Source organism: Dipodomys spectabilis, unplaced genomic scaffold, assembly GCF_019054845.1.
Source record: "Dipodomys spectabilis isolate Male_0828 unplaced genomic scaffold, ASM1905484v1 ptg000024l, whole genome shotgun sequence".
Taxonomy (NCBI): Eukaryota; Metazoa; Chordata; class Mammalia; order Rodentia; family Heteromyidae; genus Dipodomys; species Dipodomys spectabilis.
In genome coordinates this window covers 12,471,726-12,487,511 of record NW_024870701.1, presented here as the reverse complement: position 1 = coordinate 12,487,511, position 15,786 = coordinate 12,471,726, and the positions used below count along the sequence as shown (strand labels likewise).

Sequence of the window (15,786 nt, the reverse complement as noted above, 5' to 3'; positions counted from 1 at the left end):
TCCAGAGTTCTGGGATTATAGATATGAGCTACCATGCCTAGATCTCTAACCATTTTTCAATAAATTAAGCTCAGTAGACCTGAAGAACTACTATCTTTATTCACCAGTTATTCATCTTTAGGATTTTTCTTAACTTGTTGGATAAAATATGCAATAAATAGAAATAAAAAGAACTGGTTACTAAATTAGTTTCTGTCAGTTGAATATGATTGTGATGAAGATTTAAGTAGTAATTCAAGTATTAGTTTAGGGTTTTTTTTGTACGAGGGTTTTATTTCAGGGCCTTCACTGTTGCTAGGAAGGCCCTCTACTGTGTGAGACATGTTTTCTCCTTCCCCCAGTCCTCTTTTGCTTTTAGTTGTTTTCCAGTCTAAGTTTTGCTTGGGGCCAACCAGGACCTGATTCCTCTTACCTTTGCCTCAGTGTAGCTAGGTACCATAATGGTCAGCTTATTGGTTGAAACGGAGTCTTGCTGAGTTTTACGTCCAGGCTAGACTGGAATTGTGTTCTTCCAACCTTTGCTTCCTGAGTAGCTGGAATTACAAATTTTTGGTGACTCAATGTTTAGTACTATCTTTTTTTTTTTTTTTTTCCTGGTCCTGGGGCTTGAACTCAGGGCCTGAGCACTGTCCCTGAGCCTCTCTGTGCTCTACCACTTGAGCCACAGAACCACTTCTGGCTTTTTCTGTTTATGTGGTATTGAAGAATCGAACCCAGGGCTTCATGCATGCTAGGCAAGCACTCTACCACTAAGCCACATTTCCAGCCCATAGCAGTATCATTGTTAAAGTGAGCAAGAGTTTGGTTTATTGTACTTGAGTGTGTATATTTATATACATATTTTTGTTGGTTTTGTATATTTTTATAGCTTTTATTAGGATGCTTGTAATAAGGCATAATGTGATTTAGTTTGCAAGGCTTACTTGTTTAGTATCAGCATTTTCATTTGAATAAGCTTTCATATTCCATTTTTTTCCCTTTTTTATTTTTTCCACCAAGTGACTGGTTTACTGAAAAATAAACTGGGTTAGCTTTATGCAGGGTTAGCTTTAGAGACCAAAACTGCACTTCCTAAGTTGCACTGATTATTTCTTAGGCTGCCTTATTTCAATTGAACTATTTTGTCCCCTACCATTTAGCATGGTTTTGTTTTATTCAAGTATGGAAATCAGAATGCTTTTTGCTGCTTCTGAGGAGTATCTCATGATTTCAGCTACTATAAAACTCACAACAAAGGAGTAAATTTTATGTTATAAATGCTTTAGTTGCTTTCGTTCAGTTTTCCATCTCTTTGTTACTTTGAACTTGTGTCCTGTTTTTGGTGGTACAGTTTTCTGTTTTGGCCCTTTACTGATAAGTAAGAAATCTCTCAGTTACATTTCCTATGCTTAGTTTCCATAGTTAACAGAAAAAACTTCTGATACACAAGTTTGGAAGCTGCTGTCTAGAGTATGGCATTGTATATTTGCACAAGGAAAGCTCATACATGGTCTGTGCTAAAAAGAAACTTGTTTCTGTATCTTTCCCAAACTAGATTAACCAACTAGTTCAATGGTTTGTTTGGATAACAGATAGAATTATCTGGAAGAGTTTTGTTTCATGAAATATACTTTGGTAATTGCCCTTTAAAATGTAATTCTCAATTCAATTAAAATTTAAATTTCAGTAAGGATCATGATTTTTGTTTTAATATTTAAATAATTCTCAGTTTTCTGTTTGCCTATTTTGGGAGTATTGTTTTTATATTATTTTATGGTTATTGTCTAAAGCCTGATCCTGGGTTACTAAAACACTTTTTTCATTTTAAAAAAAATTTTAGAGCTGAATCAATTTATGAAGAAATGAAACAGAAATATGGAACTCAGGGTTGCTATTTACTTAAAATTAATTCTCGAACATCAAATCGAGCATCAGATGAACAGATACCAGATCCGTGGAGTCAGTATCTTCAGAAAAATAGTATTCAAAATCAGGTATATGTAAAAACTAAGCAAATAATAGAAGTTATGCTCTAGTTTTATGACAATACTTTAAGTACAATTGTTTACATATTGATTTAGTCATATAGTTATTAATATTTATATTGTAGACTTTGGCTAGTTTTATTCTGTCAGCTCTGAGTGCTTAATTCAGTGTTTCAAAAGCTACAGTTGTTTTCAAGTATACTCTTAGTTGCTCTTTTTTTCTTGTGCTGAAGTTTTCTTCAAATCACATTTTTCTTTAGTTCTACAAAGGGATTTCAGTTTAACATGTCAAATTATGTGTACAATGCATATTGATCAGTGTCACTCCTTCATCTTTTCCCCTAAAAAGAAATGAAAAGTGAATTTCAAAGTAAGAATTCAATGAGACTTGGGTAGACATACAGAGAATAGAAATTGTGACTTGTTCATTTAGTTCATTATGGATGCTTATAGTTAGTTTTTATAATTTTTGTGGACTTCCTGCATTTCAGACATGTTCTATGGCTACATTTTAGAGTGGGTGAATATATTTTTTGTTTTGAATTTTAGGGAGTGTTTTTTCTTTCTTCCTTACTCCTTAAGTGAGTCCTAGACTACTATTAATGATTTATCTGTTAGCTGAATGGGTTTGTAGTAAGATTTAATAATCTTTCAAACAATTGAAGTACAGTTGTATGCCCCCTTGGTTGTTAAATGCCAGACCTTGTCTCAAACAAACAAAAATAAATAAAACAAACAAATAAAACAAACCTATATAAATGACTCATCTACTTGCCATTTCCCTTAAGTGACCCATTCTATTTCCGAAAAGCTCATGTCTGTAATCCTAGCTATTGGGAATGCAACAGTGGAGAGGATTGTGATTGCTGCAATTCTTAGCCAAAAGTTAGCAAGACCCCACCTCAACCAGTAAGAAGCTGGGTGCAATGGCATGTGCCTGTCATCTAGCTGCTTGGAAAGTATAAATAGGAATATTGTGGTCCAGTCTGGCTGGCTGTCCTATTGAAAAAAATAACTAAAATAAAAGGACTGGGGATGTGACTCAGGTAGTAAGTACCTGCCTAGCAAGCATAGCCCTTGAGTTCAAACCCTTGTATGACCAGAAAAAACTTTTTTCTCTCTTTGCTTGTTTACATTGTTCACATTGGTCCTTTGTTGGGAGATGGTGACCATATCAGTTTACTATTTAAGATAACTTTCAAAATATAGGAAGTTAATACTCAGAATAATACGTTGTATTTATTTGCTCATTTTATGGAGTAGACTAAGTATTTTTAGTTTTCTTTGTTGATTGAGAAACCAGTGCCTTTGTAGAAATAAATACTATAGATTTCAGTCTATTCAGAACTCACTGCTACATCCTAGGTGCCTTGGGTTCAAGACAGGAGATCTGTTATCTTTTTTCCTCCTGCCTGAGTCTGGTAGTACATTCTCTTGCCATTATTCCTTAAGATTAATAGGCATATGTATATGTGTATTTGAGTATCTGTGGATATATATGTGATTGAATGTGTACATATCATATATCAATATATACACTGAGGTGTGGATTGGCATGACAGAATAAGATACAGAGAAAAAGCTAGGAATTTAGAAGACTAGAAAAAAAAAATAGTAGTGCTTTAGCAAATAATTGAAGCCAGCAGTGAGTAGAACAGTTATTGATAGATTCATGGTGTCTTAAACCTGATTAAATATAATTGCTAATGCTTGTTGTTTTTTTTTTTTTGATAGGAATCATATGAAGATGGCCCTTGTACTATAACATCAAATAAGAGTTCTGATAATAACTTGCTTTCGTTGGATGGATTAGATAATGAAGTCAAAGGTCTTAGTACTTTTCTTTTGATTGAAAATATATTGTTAAAAGCATGCTAATCTTTATTAGATAAAAGGTGAAGGAATTTTTATAACACAAAAATAGCAACCAGGTTAGCTCTTTCTGTCACTTTAGTTTATTTTAGTTTTATTTGAGACGTGGGACTTACTTTGTAGTTAGAGTGGCCTGGAACATATATAGCCCAGGCTGATCTCAAACTTGTGATTTCCACTCCTCATTTTTTCAAATGCTGAAATTATAGGTGTGTGCCATCATACTTGGTGCCAGGGTTTTTTCCTGAAGGTTTTATTTAGGTTTTGAGTTTAATTTTTTTAAATATTTAAAATATGTTGTCTGATAGCAATGTATTGCATTTCTTTAAAAAAATTGTAGATGTAATTACATAATCTAGGGAGCTATGTTTCTGTAATTTGGTGTGATAACAAAATTTTTGTTTGTATGTGGTACATGCCTTTATTTTTATAGATTGACATTCCTTTTTAGCATATTTCATTTCCCATGTCATTAAGTATTTTCATTATTTTAAATAACTATTACATTTCATTTTGTGCAGGTGTAAAAACCCCATTCTTTTCTTTCCTGTTTTTGTGCATTTAAGCTATATCAACATTATAGTGATGCTTATTCTTTTTTAACAGTCACAGGATGCACATTTCAAGTAGCAGGATAATTTCCATTTCCCTAAAAAAAATTATCCTCAAAGAGAGAATCATTTATAAAGATAAAAAAATCAATTAAATGGAAGGATGAAAACATCTTACTGCTGCTTAAAATTATACCTGGTGTCAGTGGCTCATACCTGTAATCCTAGACAGGAGGCTGAGATCTGAGGACCATGGTTTCAGGTTTCCATCCTAGAGAGGAAAGTGAATAACTAAAATTTTTAAAGTTTTTTTTTTGTTTGATTTTGGTACTGGGGTTTTGAACTCAAGACCCATACTTGTACTCTTTGACTTTAGTCCCTCTGTCCCCTTTTTTGCCAACTTCCTTTGTTGAACTAGGGGTATACTTTTAGTTTGCACTAACCTAGAACTGTTGTCCTTTTTTTCTCCACCTGAATAGCTATTGTTAATTTTGGAACTCATTGTGTAGCTCAAACTCACCTTAAATTATTTATTTATTATTTAATTTTTGTGTGTGTGTGTGCTAGCCCTGGGGCTTGAACTGAGCATTACTTCTCACTTGGCTTTTTCACTCAAGGCTGGTGCTCTTCCACTTGAGCCACACCTTTGGGTCCTTACTTCAAACTCTTAATTCTGTCTCAGCCTCCTGAGTGTTGGGATTAAGGTGTTTATCACCATGCCTGGATTGTTTTTCTTAGTGTTTTGTGTTTTTCACACTAAATAATTCATTATATTGTTTTTATAACGTTGTGTGTATGCATGTATGCTCCAGTCCTGGGGCTTCAAATCAGTGTTTAGGTGTTGTCCCTGAGCTTCTTTTGTGCTCTACCACTTGAGCCACAGCTCAGGTCTCACTGACTTTTCTTGCCAGGACTGGCTTTGAAATGAACCTCAGATCTCAGCCACTTGTGTAGGTAGGATTATAGGCATGAGCAACAGAATTTATTTTTAAATTGGACTTTTTTTCTTTTTTTTTTTTCTGATTTTTTTTTTTTTTTTACTAGTCATGGATGGACCTTGAACTCAATGCCTGAGCACTGTCTCTGAGCTTCTTTTGCTCAAGGCTAGTCCTCTACCCCTTGAGCTACTACAGCTCCATGTCTGGCTTTTCTGTTTATGTGGTCCTGAGGAATTGAACCCAGGCTTCATGCATGCTAGACAAGCACTCTACCACTAAGCCACATTCGCAGCTTGCTGAGTTTCTTTTTTTCTTATGCCTTAGTGGGGTTTGAATTCAGATGCTCAAGTTCTCCGTTAACTTATTTCAACCAGGACTGGCACTCTGTCATTTGAGCCATACCTCTACTGTTTGCTGTTTAATTGGAGATAGAGTATTACAGACTTTTCTGCTTGGACAGGCTTCAAACCATGGGTTGTCAGTTATCAGATCTCAACCTTCTGAGTAGCTAGGATTGTAGGCTGAATTCATTTTCTATTATACATATGTTAAGTATTGATTTAATCCCTTTAATTTCAGAGATGAAAATGTTGATGTTACTGTTTCAGTAGACTTATTAGATAATACAGAAAGGATTTCATCATTTTCAGTTGTATGATAGGATTATCAATTTTTTTTAAATTCTGAGAGTAAAATAAAGGTGTTTTTTCAGTAGATGGCTTACCAAATAACTTCAGAGCCCACCCACTTCAATTGGACCAATCCAGTGATCCTTCCAATAGCATGGATGGCCAAGATCATGTCAAATCTGCTTCATCATTACATGAAACAAAGAAAGCAAATACTGGAGTAATTCATGGTGCATGTTTAACTCTTACTGATCATGATAGAATTCGACAGTTTATACAAGAGTTTACATTTCGTGGCCTTTTACCTCATATAGAGAAAACCATTCGGCAATTAAATGATCAGGTAAGTTTTGGATGATGATAATGATGATGATGATGATGATGATTTTTGTCAGTCATGGGGCCTGAATCAGGGCCTGGGCACTGTCTCTGAGCTCTTTTGCTCGAGGCTAGCATTCTGCCTCTGAGCCATAGGGCCACTTCTGGTTGTCTAGTGGTTAATTGGTGATAAGACTCTACTGCCTGGCTTTGAACTTTGATCCTCAGCTTTCAGCCTCCTGAGTAGCTTGGATTCTAGGCGTGAGCGACTGGCACCCAGCTGGATTTTAAAAAAAAAATTTGGTAAATAGTGAAATTAAGAATGTAGTATTATAAACTATTTAAAGGTTTTTAAAATTTTTTGTTTCATAATAATCTGATACTAAGAACTTAACTAAAATTATTAGCAGTGATGAAATGTTCAGCCCTAGAAGAAGCTTACTCGTTTTCGTTAGTATTTTACTCACATATTAAATCATTTTTATTATTATTTTAAGTAGTTATACAAAAAGGTTTCAATTCTGGAAGTTATTTTTTTAAAAAATAGATATAATGAAAATGAATATATTTATTCAAGCTTTTTAAAGTTAATTTTTTCTTTTGATAAAAAACAAGCCAACATACTTACATTTGTTAACAATATTTTTTCTTAGCTAATATCAAGAAAAGGATTGAGTCGATCTCTGTTTTCTGCAACTAAAAAATGGTTTAGTGGAAGTAAAGTTCCAGAAAAGAGCATTAATGAACTGAAAAATACATCTGGGTTGCTGTGAGTAAAATACTTTTTTTCTCTTTTTAACTCTGATTTTTTATTTATAGATCCTTAAAAAAATAGGTGTTTCTCAGTTTCATAATTGTTAAATCTCAGGTGATAAGTAAATGATTTAATTTAGAATTTTGAATTGGACATTTAAAAGTAAACTTTTTTGTTTTTGTAGTGGTACTTGGGTTTAAAATCAAGGCCTTATGCTTGCTACTTGAGCCATGCCAGTAGCTATGTTTTTCTTCAGTTTTTTTCACTTTTTTTTAATGGAGTCTTGACTTTCTTGCCCAGGCTGATGTTAGATTGCTTTCTTCCTGTCATATCTACCAATTGGCTGGGATGACAGGTGTATATCATCACACCAATGTACTGGTCAAGTTTATAAATTAAGTTAGCTTTATGTTTTTAAGTAGTTTTGAAAACTGATATTCTCCTTGGAGATAGAATTCTTGTAAAATAGGACTAATTTTCCTCATGTTTTAAATAGTTAAATAGCTTATTATACAGTTTATATTTAATGATATTGTGGGTCATAAATTATAATTCTTTTCTTCATTTATTTTATATTTGCAGATATCCACCAGAAGCACCAGAGCTTCAGATCAGGAAAATGGCTGACTTATGTTTTTTGGTGCAACATTATGATTTGGCTTATAATTGTTACCACACTGCAAAGAAGGATTTTCTTAATGATCAAGCAATGCTTTATGCAGCTGGTGCCTTGGTTGGTATTTATTTACTTTTATTTTTTATTTTTTGTGTGTTGGGGATCACACCCAAGAGCCTCATGCATGCTAGGCAAATGCTCTACCACTGAACTATTACATCCCTAGTTGTTGGGAGCATTTTAAGAAAATAAAGCTAGATATGAACTTCCTATTGAGAGGAGTCCCATTGAGCCCTGCCCACCCAACTGTGATCCTAAGGCATGTTCACCCACACGGTAACTTCATTAGATAGGAGTCCTCTTTTTCACTTCTACTCTCACAACTATTTACATTTTGGTATTTTTTTGTATTCCCTTAGAGGCCTCCCAGACATTCTAAGCTGCCTGTTCAGATTATATAGGTCCTCTTTCAAGGTACCATTTAATGTTTATGTTTGTATTTCATTTGCATAGATGAATTCACCCTTTTTCAAAATGCTTATTACATTTAGTACAGCTTTTTTTTTTTGGTCATGGAGCCTGAATTCAGAGCCTGGGCACTGTCCCTCAGCTCTTCAGCTCGAGGCTAGTGCTCTACCACTTGAGCCACAGCACCACCTCTGGCTTTTTCTGCTTATGTGGTACTGAGGAATCGAACCCAGGGCCTCATGCATGCAAGGCAAGCACTCTACCACTGACCCACCTTCCCAGACCTAAGACAGCTTTTATAAACTACAATTGCTTTCAGGTTGTACATATACTGTGTTAGAGTAAATAGGAATTTATTTTGAAGTGCTAAATTTGTTTCTGTCATAGAGCTGCTACCTTTGTTAAATATAGTATTTAACAGATAGTAGAAAATGTTGGGAAAATGTAATCACAGTATAACCGTGTGTATAATGGTTGTCTCATAAAGCTATGTCACTTAGTGATACATATCACCTAGTGGTATCATAACTGTATAAGTGTTTGTAAGTATCCTATGATGGCTGCACAGATTTCCCTTATGAGGAACTTCTCTAAAATGTTTCCTTGCTATTAAATGATACGTGAGTATATTGTTTTCTGTACAATCCTATCATTGCCCTGTCCTCTATTCATTGAAAAACTAGAGTAGGAAAAGACATGTATCAGAAATCGTAAGCAAGGCTTATTTCACTTGGTGTTTATTAGGTCATTTTGGAGTTCTCATTTTTTTTGTGTGTTTTTTTAGTTTTTGAGACAGGGATTTGCTGTGTAGTCCAAGCTGTCACTGAATTTAAGCCTTAATCTTATCTTTTCTTTGAACTCTGGGCTTGGGCACTGTCCCCACACTCTTCAGCTCAAGGCTAGTGTTCTACCGCTTGAGCCACTGCGCCACTTCCAGTTTTCTGGTGGTTAATTGGAGATGAGTCTCACAGTCTTTCCTGCCCGGGCTGGCTTTGAACCATGATCCTCAGATCTCAGCCCCTGAGTAGCTAGGATTATAGGTGTGAGCCACTGGTGTCCAGCTTATTTCTCCTTTTTGAAGTAATATAAATTACGTTTTTTTTTCTTTTAGGAAATGGCAGCAGTGTCAGCTTTTCTTCAACCAGGAGCACCTCGGCCATACCCAGCTCATTATATGGATACAGCAATTCAGACATACAGGGATATCTGCAAGTAGGTGGCTACAATATTTTTATTTTGCCCATTTAGAGGTAAATTTGACACATTATTATAAATGGTTCTTTGTCATTCTCTAGATTCTTAAGTTACTGTAGTCAGAAGTTGAGATGAAGAATTTGTATTTTACTACATTCTTTGTTGATACCTTGTGTAGTTTGAATTTGTGAAGTAGGAATTTGTTATGTTTAATGTTGAAATAATACATTATATTGAGAGTGATCTGAATTTTGGGGACATTTGTCAAGCCAAAAGTTGGCCATTTGAAGCTTTCTTGTTAATCAGGCAAAACATATAAAGTTAAATAATACCCTATGGGTTGAAAATGAGAAGTATTTTGTATAAATAGTTTAATTAGAACTTACTGCTTATATGGAAATTATAAGCTGGTTTGTAAGAGGTTGTTATACAAGGTTCATATTTTTTTTTTTAAATAGACCTTAGGAGGAAGGTCTTTTTTTTTTTTTTTTGGGGTCCGGTCGTGGGGCCTGAACTCTGGGCCTGGGCACTATCCCTCAGCTCTTCAGCTCAAGGCTAGCGCTCTACCACCTGAGCCACAGCGCCACTTCCGGCTTTTTTTCTTTTTGCTTATGTGGTGCTGAAGAATCGAACCCAGGGCCTCATGCATGCAAGGCAAGCGCTCTACCACTGAGCCACCTTCCCAGCCCAGGAAGGTCTTTTTGAGATTTGATAGCCCTGAAGACATTTCTGGAGCTGGCAATTTTTAGCTTTTGTTTTTTTTTTTTGATCGGTAGTGGGGCTTGAACTCTGTGCCTGGGCATTGTCCCTGAGCTCTTCAGCTCAAGGCTAGTTTTGATCGGTAGTGGGGCTTGAACTCTGTGCCTGGGCATTGTCCCTGAGCTCTTCAGCTCAAGGCTAGTGCTCTACCGCTTGAGCCACAGCTCCACATCCAGCTTTTTCTGCTTATGTGGTGCTGAGGAATCGAACCCAGGGCTTGAGGCATGCCAAGCAAGCCCTCTACCACCGAGCCACCTTCCCAGTCCTGATTCTATGTTCTTACAAAAGAAAAAGAAAAAGAGTGAGATATCATTAGTCACATTGGTCCCATGCTGTCTCCAGTTGAGATATTTCAGTGACCACTAGTGGAAAAATGCCTATTCCTAAAAGGAAGGGAAGGGGAACAACAAAATGGTGAGAGAAAGGACAAAGGGCTAACCAATGCAACAGCAATACTCATGAGACAATATGTTGGAAATGAATTATACAACTTGGTGGGGATGGGAGGGAGGAAAAGTGGGAGAAAAATGAGGGGGAGTGGGTAACAAGTTCGATAAGAAATGTACTCACTACCTCACATATAACTGTAACCCCTCTGTACATCATCACCTTGACAATAAAATTAAATAAAAAAAAGTAATCAGCCTAATGAAACATAAGTAACCAGAGTTACTTATGAGTAACTTAGGAGTTACTTATGAGTAACTAGTAACTTATGAGTGAGAAGGGATTGCTTAAAAGAATTTTTATTAGCTACTGATAGTTCAGAGATACTAGTTGATTCTGACTTCTTTGTATAGAGGAAATATGCCTTTACATTGTAGTCTTACTACAAAATTAAATGCTTTGATTGGTTATGACAATTTTTTTTAGCTTTTTTGGTAGGTGGACAATAAGCAAATAGAGTTTTTATTCAAACTCTGTAATTAGAGAGTTTTTATTCAAACTCCATAATTAGAGTCTTGCTGAATACACTTTGGTGTATTAAGCAATTTTATGGTGTTGATAATGTTTTTCTTGTTTATTTTAGGAATATGGTATTGGCTGAAAGATGTGTATTACTTAGTGCTGAAATTTTAAAAAGCCAGAGCAAATACTCAGAGGCTGCAGCTCTCCTTATACGGTTGACAAGTGAGGTACTGAAACTGTGTATTTGATTTAATTAGTATTAGTCATTATTCTATAAATAAGGAAAGGGGTTTAAAACATAAAATTATGTCTCTTCTTGGGATTTGTAATGTGGCTGGTTTAGTGATTTGCGGAATTTCTTTTTTGTTTTTGTTTTGCTTTGTACTACTGCCATTTGAATTCAAGGCCTTGCATCTACTAGACAAGCACTCTGTCGCTTGAGTGGCACTTCCAGCTCTTTTTGTTTTAAGGTTATTTTTTAGATAGGGTCTCTGCTTTTTCCCCAAGCCAGCCTGAAACCCATCTCCTTATAAAATACCCAATACCTCCCACTCAACTAGGATTACAGATGTAACTGACTGTTAAAACCAGTTTGTTTGGTAAGATAGGGTCTCATTAACTTTTTGTCTTACTGTACCATCATCCTTCCAATCTTCACCTTTTGAGTAGATAGTGTTATAGTTATGTATCATCACACCCACCAAGTTACTGTTTTTACAAATAGAATTTATTTGTTTATAAAATTGCCTTTCATTGCTAACCATAAACATGTATTAGACATCATTTATAACATAGGTTCTATTCTGTATACAACAATATTTAAAACAGTATGCATGTGGATTGTTCCTAATATAAAATGGACACAGTCATTGAAGAATTTTTAATCTCTTTGTGTGTGTGTGTGTGTGTGTGTGTGTGTGTGTGTGTGTGTGTGTGTGTGTGTGTGTCAGTGTGTCAGTGTGTCAGTCATGGGGCTTGAATTCTGGACCTGGGCACTGTCCTTGAGTTTTTCAGCTCAAGGCTCCCACTTGAGCCACTTCCAGTTTTCTGGTGGTTTATTGCAGATAATGTCTCTCAGACTTTCCTCCAGGGCTGGCTTTGAATCATGATTCTCAGATCAGCCTCCTGGGTAGCTACAGGCGTGATCCACTAACTATAGAAATTCCTGTGAGATGTATTAGGATAAAGAGTGATAAATAAATTGCTTAATAATTGGTATTACATAGAAACTAAGCAATAAGTATGACCAGGTCTCAGACATAAACTCTTTGGTAGAGCTACATGAGGACTCTAGAGTATGTTGATGTTCTCTGTTAGAGTAAGTAATCTCATTTTAGGTTTGAATATATTTCTATTTTTTAGCTTAGGGATATTGGCAAATATCAAAGTTTTGTGATCTAGGAACATAAATAATTTTTTTTGTTGCTTAGATGCTTTTGTTTTTCTACCCACATATGGAAATAAAAGTTCTTAAAGGGCTGGGAAGGTGGCTCAGTGGTAGAGTGCTTGCCTTGCATGCATGAGGCCCTGGGTTCCATTCCTCAGTACCAACATAAGCAGAAAAAGCTGGAAGTGGTGCTGTGACTCAAGTAGTAGGGTGCTAGCCTTGAGCTGAATTGCTGAGGGACAGCACCCAGGCCCAGAATACAGGCCCTACGACTGGCAAAAAAAAAAAAAAAAAGTTCTTCAAAGCAAATTGTTCTGTCTACATTATAACCTTGGTATTTTCTGTCATTCCTTCTCTTTTCAAATTCTGCTGTCTCCATTCGGGTTGATTAATAGCATCATGAAAGTCTGGGAAATGTATTTTTGACATTTCCTGCCCTTGGATTAGTGGGTGGGGGAAGGGGCTAGTTCATTCTTTCTCTTTTCACTATTTTTTTTTTTTAATTACGGAGTTGTCCAAAGAGGTTTCAATGCCATAAGTCAGGTTATGGTACAGTGCATCTTAGTCCATGTTAACTCCTTCTATCATTCTCTCCAGTTTCCCTTCTCTCATTCTTAGCCTCAAGTTATATGGTTCAGTTTTGATATAATATACAATGAATAATATGGCTGTATTTGCTTAACATTCCTCTAACTCCCTCAGCCTCCTGGTTAAGATTATAATCTGCACTATTATACTTGGTTTCACCTGCAAATTTTTTTTTTTTTTTTTGGTTGGTTGTGGTGCTTAAACTCTGGGCCTGGGCATTGTCCCTGAGCTCTTCAGCTCAAGGCTAGTACTCTACCACTTGAGCCACAGTGCCACTTCTGGTTTTCTGGTGGTTTATTGGGAGTTAAGAGTCGCACAGACTTTCCTGTCTGGGCTTGCTTTGAACCTCAATTCTCAGATCTCAGTCTCCTGAGTAGCTAGGATTACAGGCGTGAGTGAGCCACCGGTACCTGGCTTTCATCTGCATTTTTGTGCAAGTGTTACTGAAGCTTGTCTCAGTCTGTTCTGTATTGCTAAAGCAGGATAGTGTAGACTTCTAATTAATAAACAGTAAACGTTTATTTGGCATATTTTTCTAAAGGCTGGGAGTTCCAAGATCATGACATTAGAATGTGATGGAAGGCAGGAAGGGCAAGAGAGGAAGGAAGAGTTGACCTCACTTTTATAACAGATTTATTCAGCCAGTGTTCCACTCCATTGTTAATAACATTAATCCACTCCTAAGCACAGAGTCCTTATGTCCTAATCACATCTTTCTAGGCACCACATCCTATTGAGGATTCAATTTCTAATATGTAGACTTTAAAGAACTCATTGGAGGACTCCCTGGAACTATAACTAGGCCTCTATTCAGATAACTTGTTTTCCTATATATGTATCTCCATATTTTAAGTTATTATTGTCTTTCAGGTTTTGTTCAAATTATCACTTGATTAGGGCACAATTTTCATAGTTTTGTTTTTGAGACAGGGTCTTTGATCTCTTTGTATAGTGCAGGTTGGCATGGAACTCCATAGTACACCAGTAATCTGAGTAAGCTTGAGTTCTTCCTGAAGTGTTATCACTTCAGGAAGTGTTATCAACGTTGGTGGCAGTTTTTACTATTTCATTTTTTCAAAACAATTTTTTTCCACCTTGGGTATTACCTTTAAAGGATGCAATGAAGACTAAAGCTTCAGTGAGATGTTTGCTAGAAGGTAGTCAAGTCTGCAAATGATGCTAGTAATAATCAAGATGTTATTTCAGTTAAATTAATACATGATGTGGACTTTCAGGTCTGAGAGCTTGTTATGCTGGTTATGAGCTGGGTTGTTCTGGGATCATTTACAGCCATGCCAGATAACTAGGGCACATTCCTTATTTTAATTAATTGAAACAGCCAGGATTGCTACCTATCCAGGTTTTGTAGTTTAATGAAGCTCTATAGCAATAAACTGTATGTGTATGTGCATACATGCTAACAATAAAATTAAGACATTTATAGGACTTAAAAATTGTGAAACTACTCACAATAAAAAAAATTGTGAAACTAGGAGTTGGAGGCATGGCTCAGGTGGTAGAACACCAGCAAAAACAGGAAACTTGATAGCTAAATGAAATTCCAAAATAAATAGTAATTAGAGCTATTTAGGTAGTAAAATATGGACTATAGAAATTGGCACAGTGATAAGAATAGATACATCAATAGAGTAGGAATTTAAATACTAACTACAATTAAGGTAATGTTAAAAATCAGTGCAGGAAAATAAAATGAGTGCAGAAGGGCAGAGACATAGCTCAAGTGGTAAAGTATCTGTCAGTTTAAAGCCCAGTGCCACCAAAATCTTAAAAAATAAAAATAAATCAGTGTGAAAGTTCATTAGAATATTTGGTTTGGTTACCTTGTTTATTAGATAATATGTGTAAATACAGACGTCATTATAATACAGCCGCCCAATATGAGTCTTGAAGAAAATGCTAGTAGAACATTTTTTTAAATTTAAGAATGATAATTTTCCTTCTTAATTTGATAATTTCCTTCTTAAGGTACAATACCTTTTTAGTTTGTTTTTAAGATAAAGCTCACTATGTAAGCCAGCTGGTCTAGAACTTCTAAGCCAGCTGGTCTAGAACTTGTTCTGATTCAGCCTCTAGAGTGCTTGGATTACAGGCAGGTGTCACCCTGGCTGATTCATGATGCAATATTTTAAAGTTATAGAAGCAGAAAATAGTTCACTTGGTAACAAAAGAATTCTTCCATGTCAAAACTTGGAAGAAATACTTGTAAAATGGATATTAAAGAATATTGACAATTAATTGTCACAAAAAAATGCAAAGGTCTCAACATGTGAAAAGATCAAAAGCCTTACTAGTAATGAAGTAAAAAGATTTTGGTTCCCAGAGTGGTTGAAGAAGTTTACATTCCAACTAATAGTACAGTAGTGTTCCTTTTTGGCTACATCTCCACCAACACTTATTGTTAGTTTTCTTAGTAATGACCATTCTGACTGGGGTGAGGTAGACTCTCAATGTTGTTTTTTGATTTGCATTTCTTTTATGGCTGGAGATGTTGAACATTTCTTCATGTGTCTATTGGTCATTCTTACTTCTTAGAAATCTTTCTTTAAAAGTCTTTCATTTATTAATTGGGTTGTTGTTTCTTTTGGGGAGGGTAATTTTTTTTAGCTATGAGGCCTTTGATGTATAACTGGTAAAAATCTTGTGGGTTTTCTATTTATCTTGATAGCTATGTCCTTTGCCATGCAGAAAGTCTACAGTTTGATGTAATCTTCAAAAGACTAAATGAACTTCCCTATGACCTAGCAATTCCACTCCTAGGCATTTATCACATAGACCACAAACAAGGCTACCAGCACAACCATGTTCATTGCAGCATTGT

The 15,786-nt window shown here is 35.7% G+C and overlaps 1 protein-coding gene across 2 annotated transcripts in view; it reads left to right on the top strand.

Annotated features, from left to right (window-relative positions):
• Trappc8 (trafficking protein particle complex subunit 8) overlaps positions 1–15,786 on the top strand; it is a 79,397-nt gene that overhangs the window by 23,204 nt on the left and 40,407 nt on the right. For both annotated transcript variants that reach the window (XM_042675083.1, XM_042675085.1), the window contains 7 exons: positions 1,820–1,973; positions 3,699–3,792; positions 6,041–6,297; positions 6,926–7,041; positions 7,609–7,759; positions 9,222–9,322; positions 11,094–11,199. In XM_042675083.1, the coding sequence (XP_042531017.1) occupies positions 1,820–1,973; positions 3,699–3,792; positions 6,041–6,297; positions 6,926–7,041; positions 7,609–7,759; positions 9,222–9,322; positions 11,094–11,199 (979 nt within the window). The remainder of the gene's footprint in view (positions 1–1,819; positions 1,974–3,698; positions 3,793–6,040; positions 6,298–6,925; positions 7,042–7,608; positions 7,760–9,221; positions 9,323–11,093; positions 11,200–15,786) is intronic.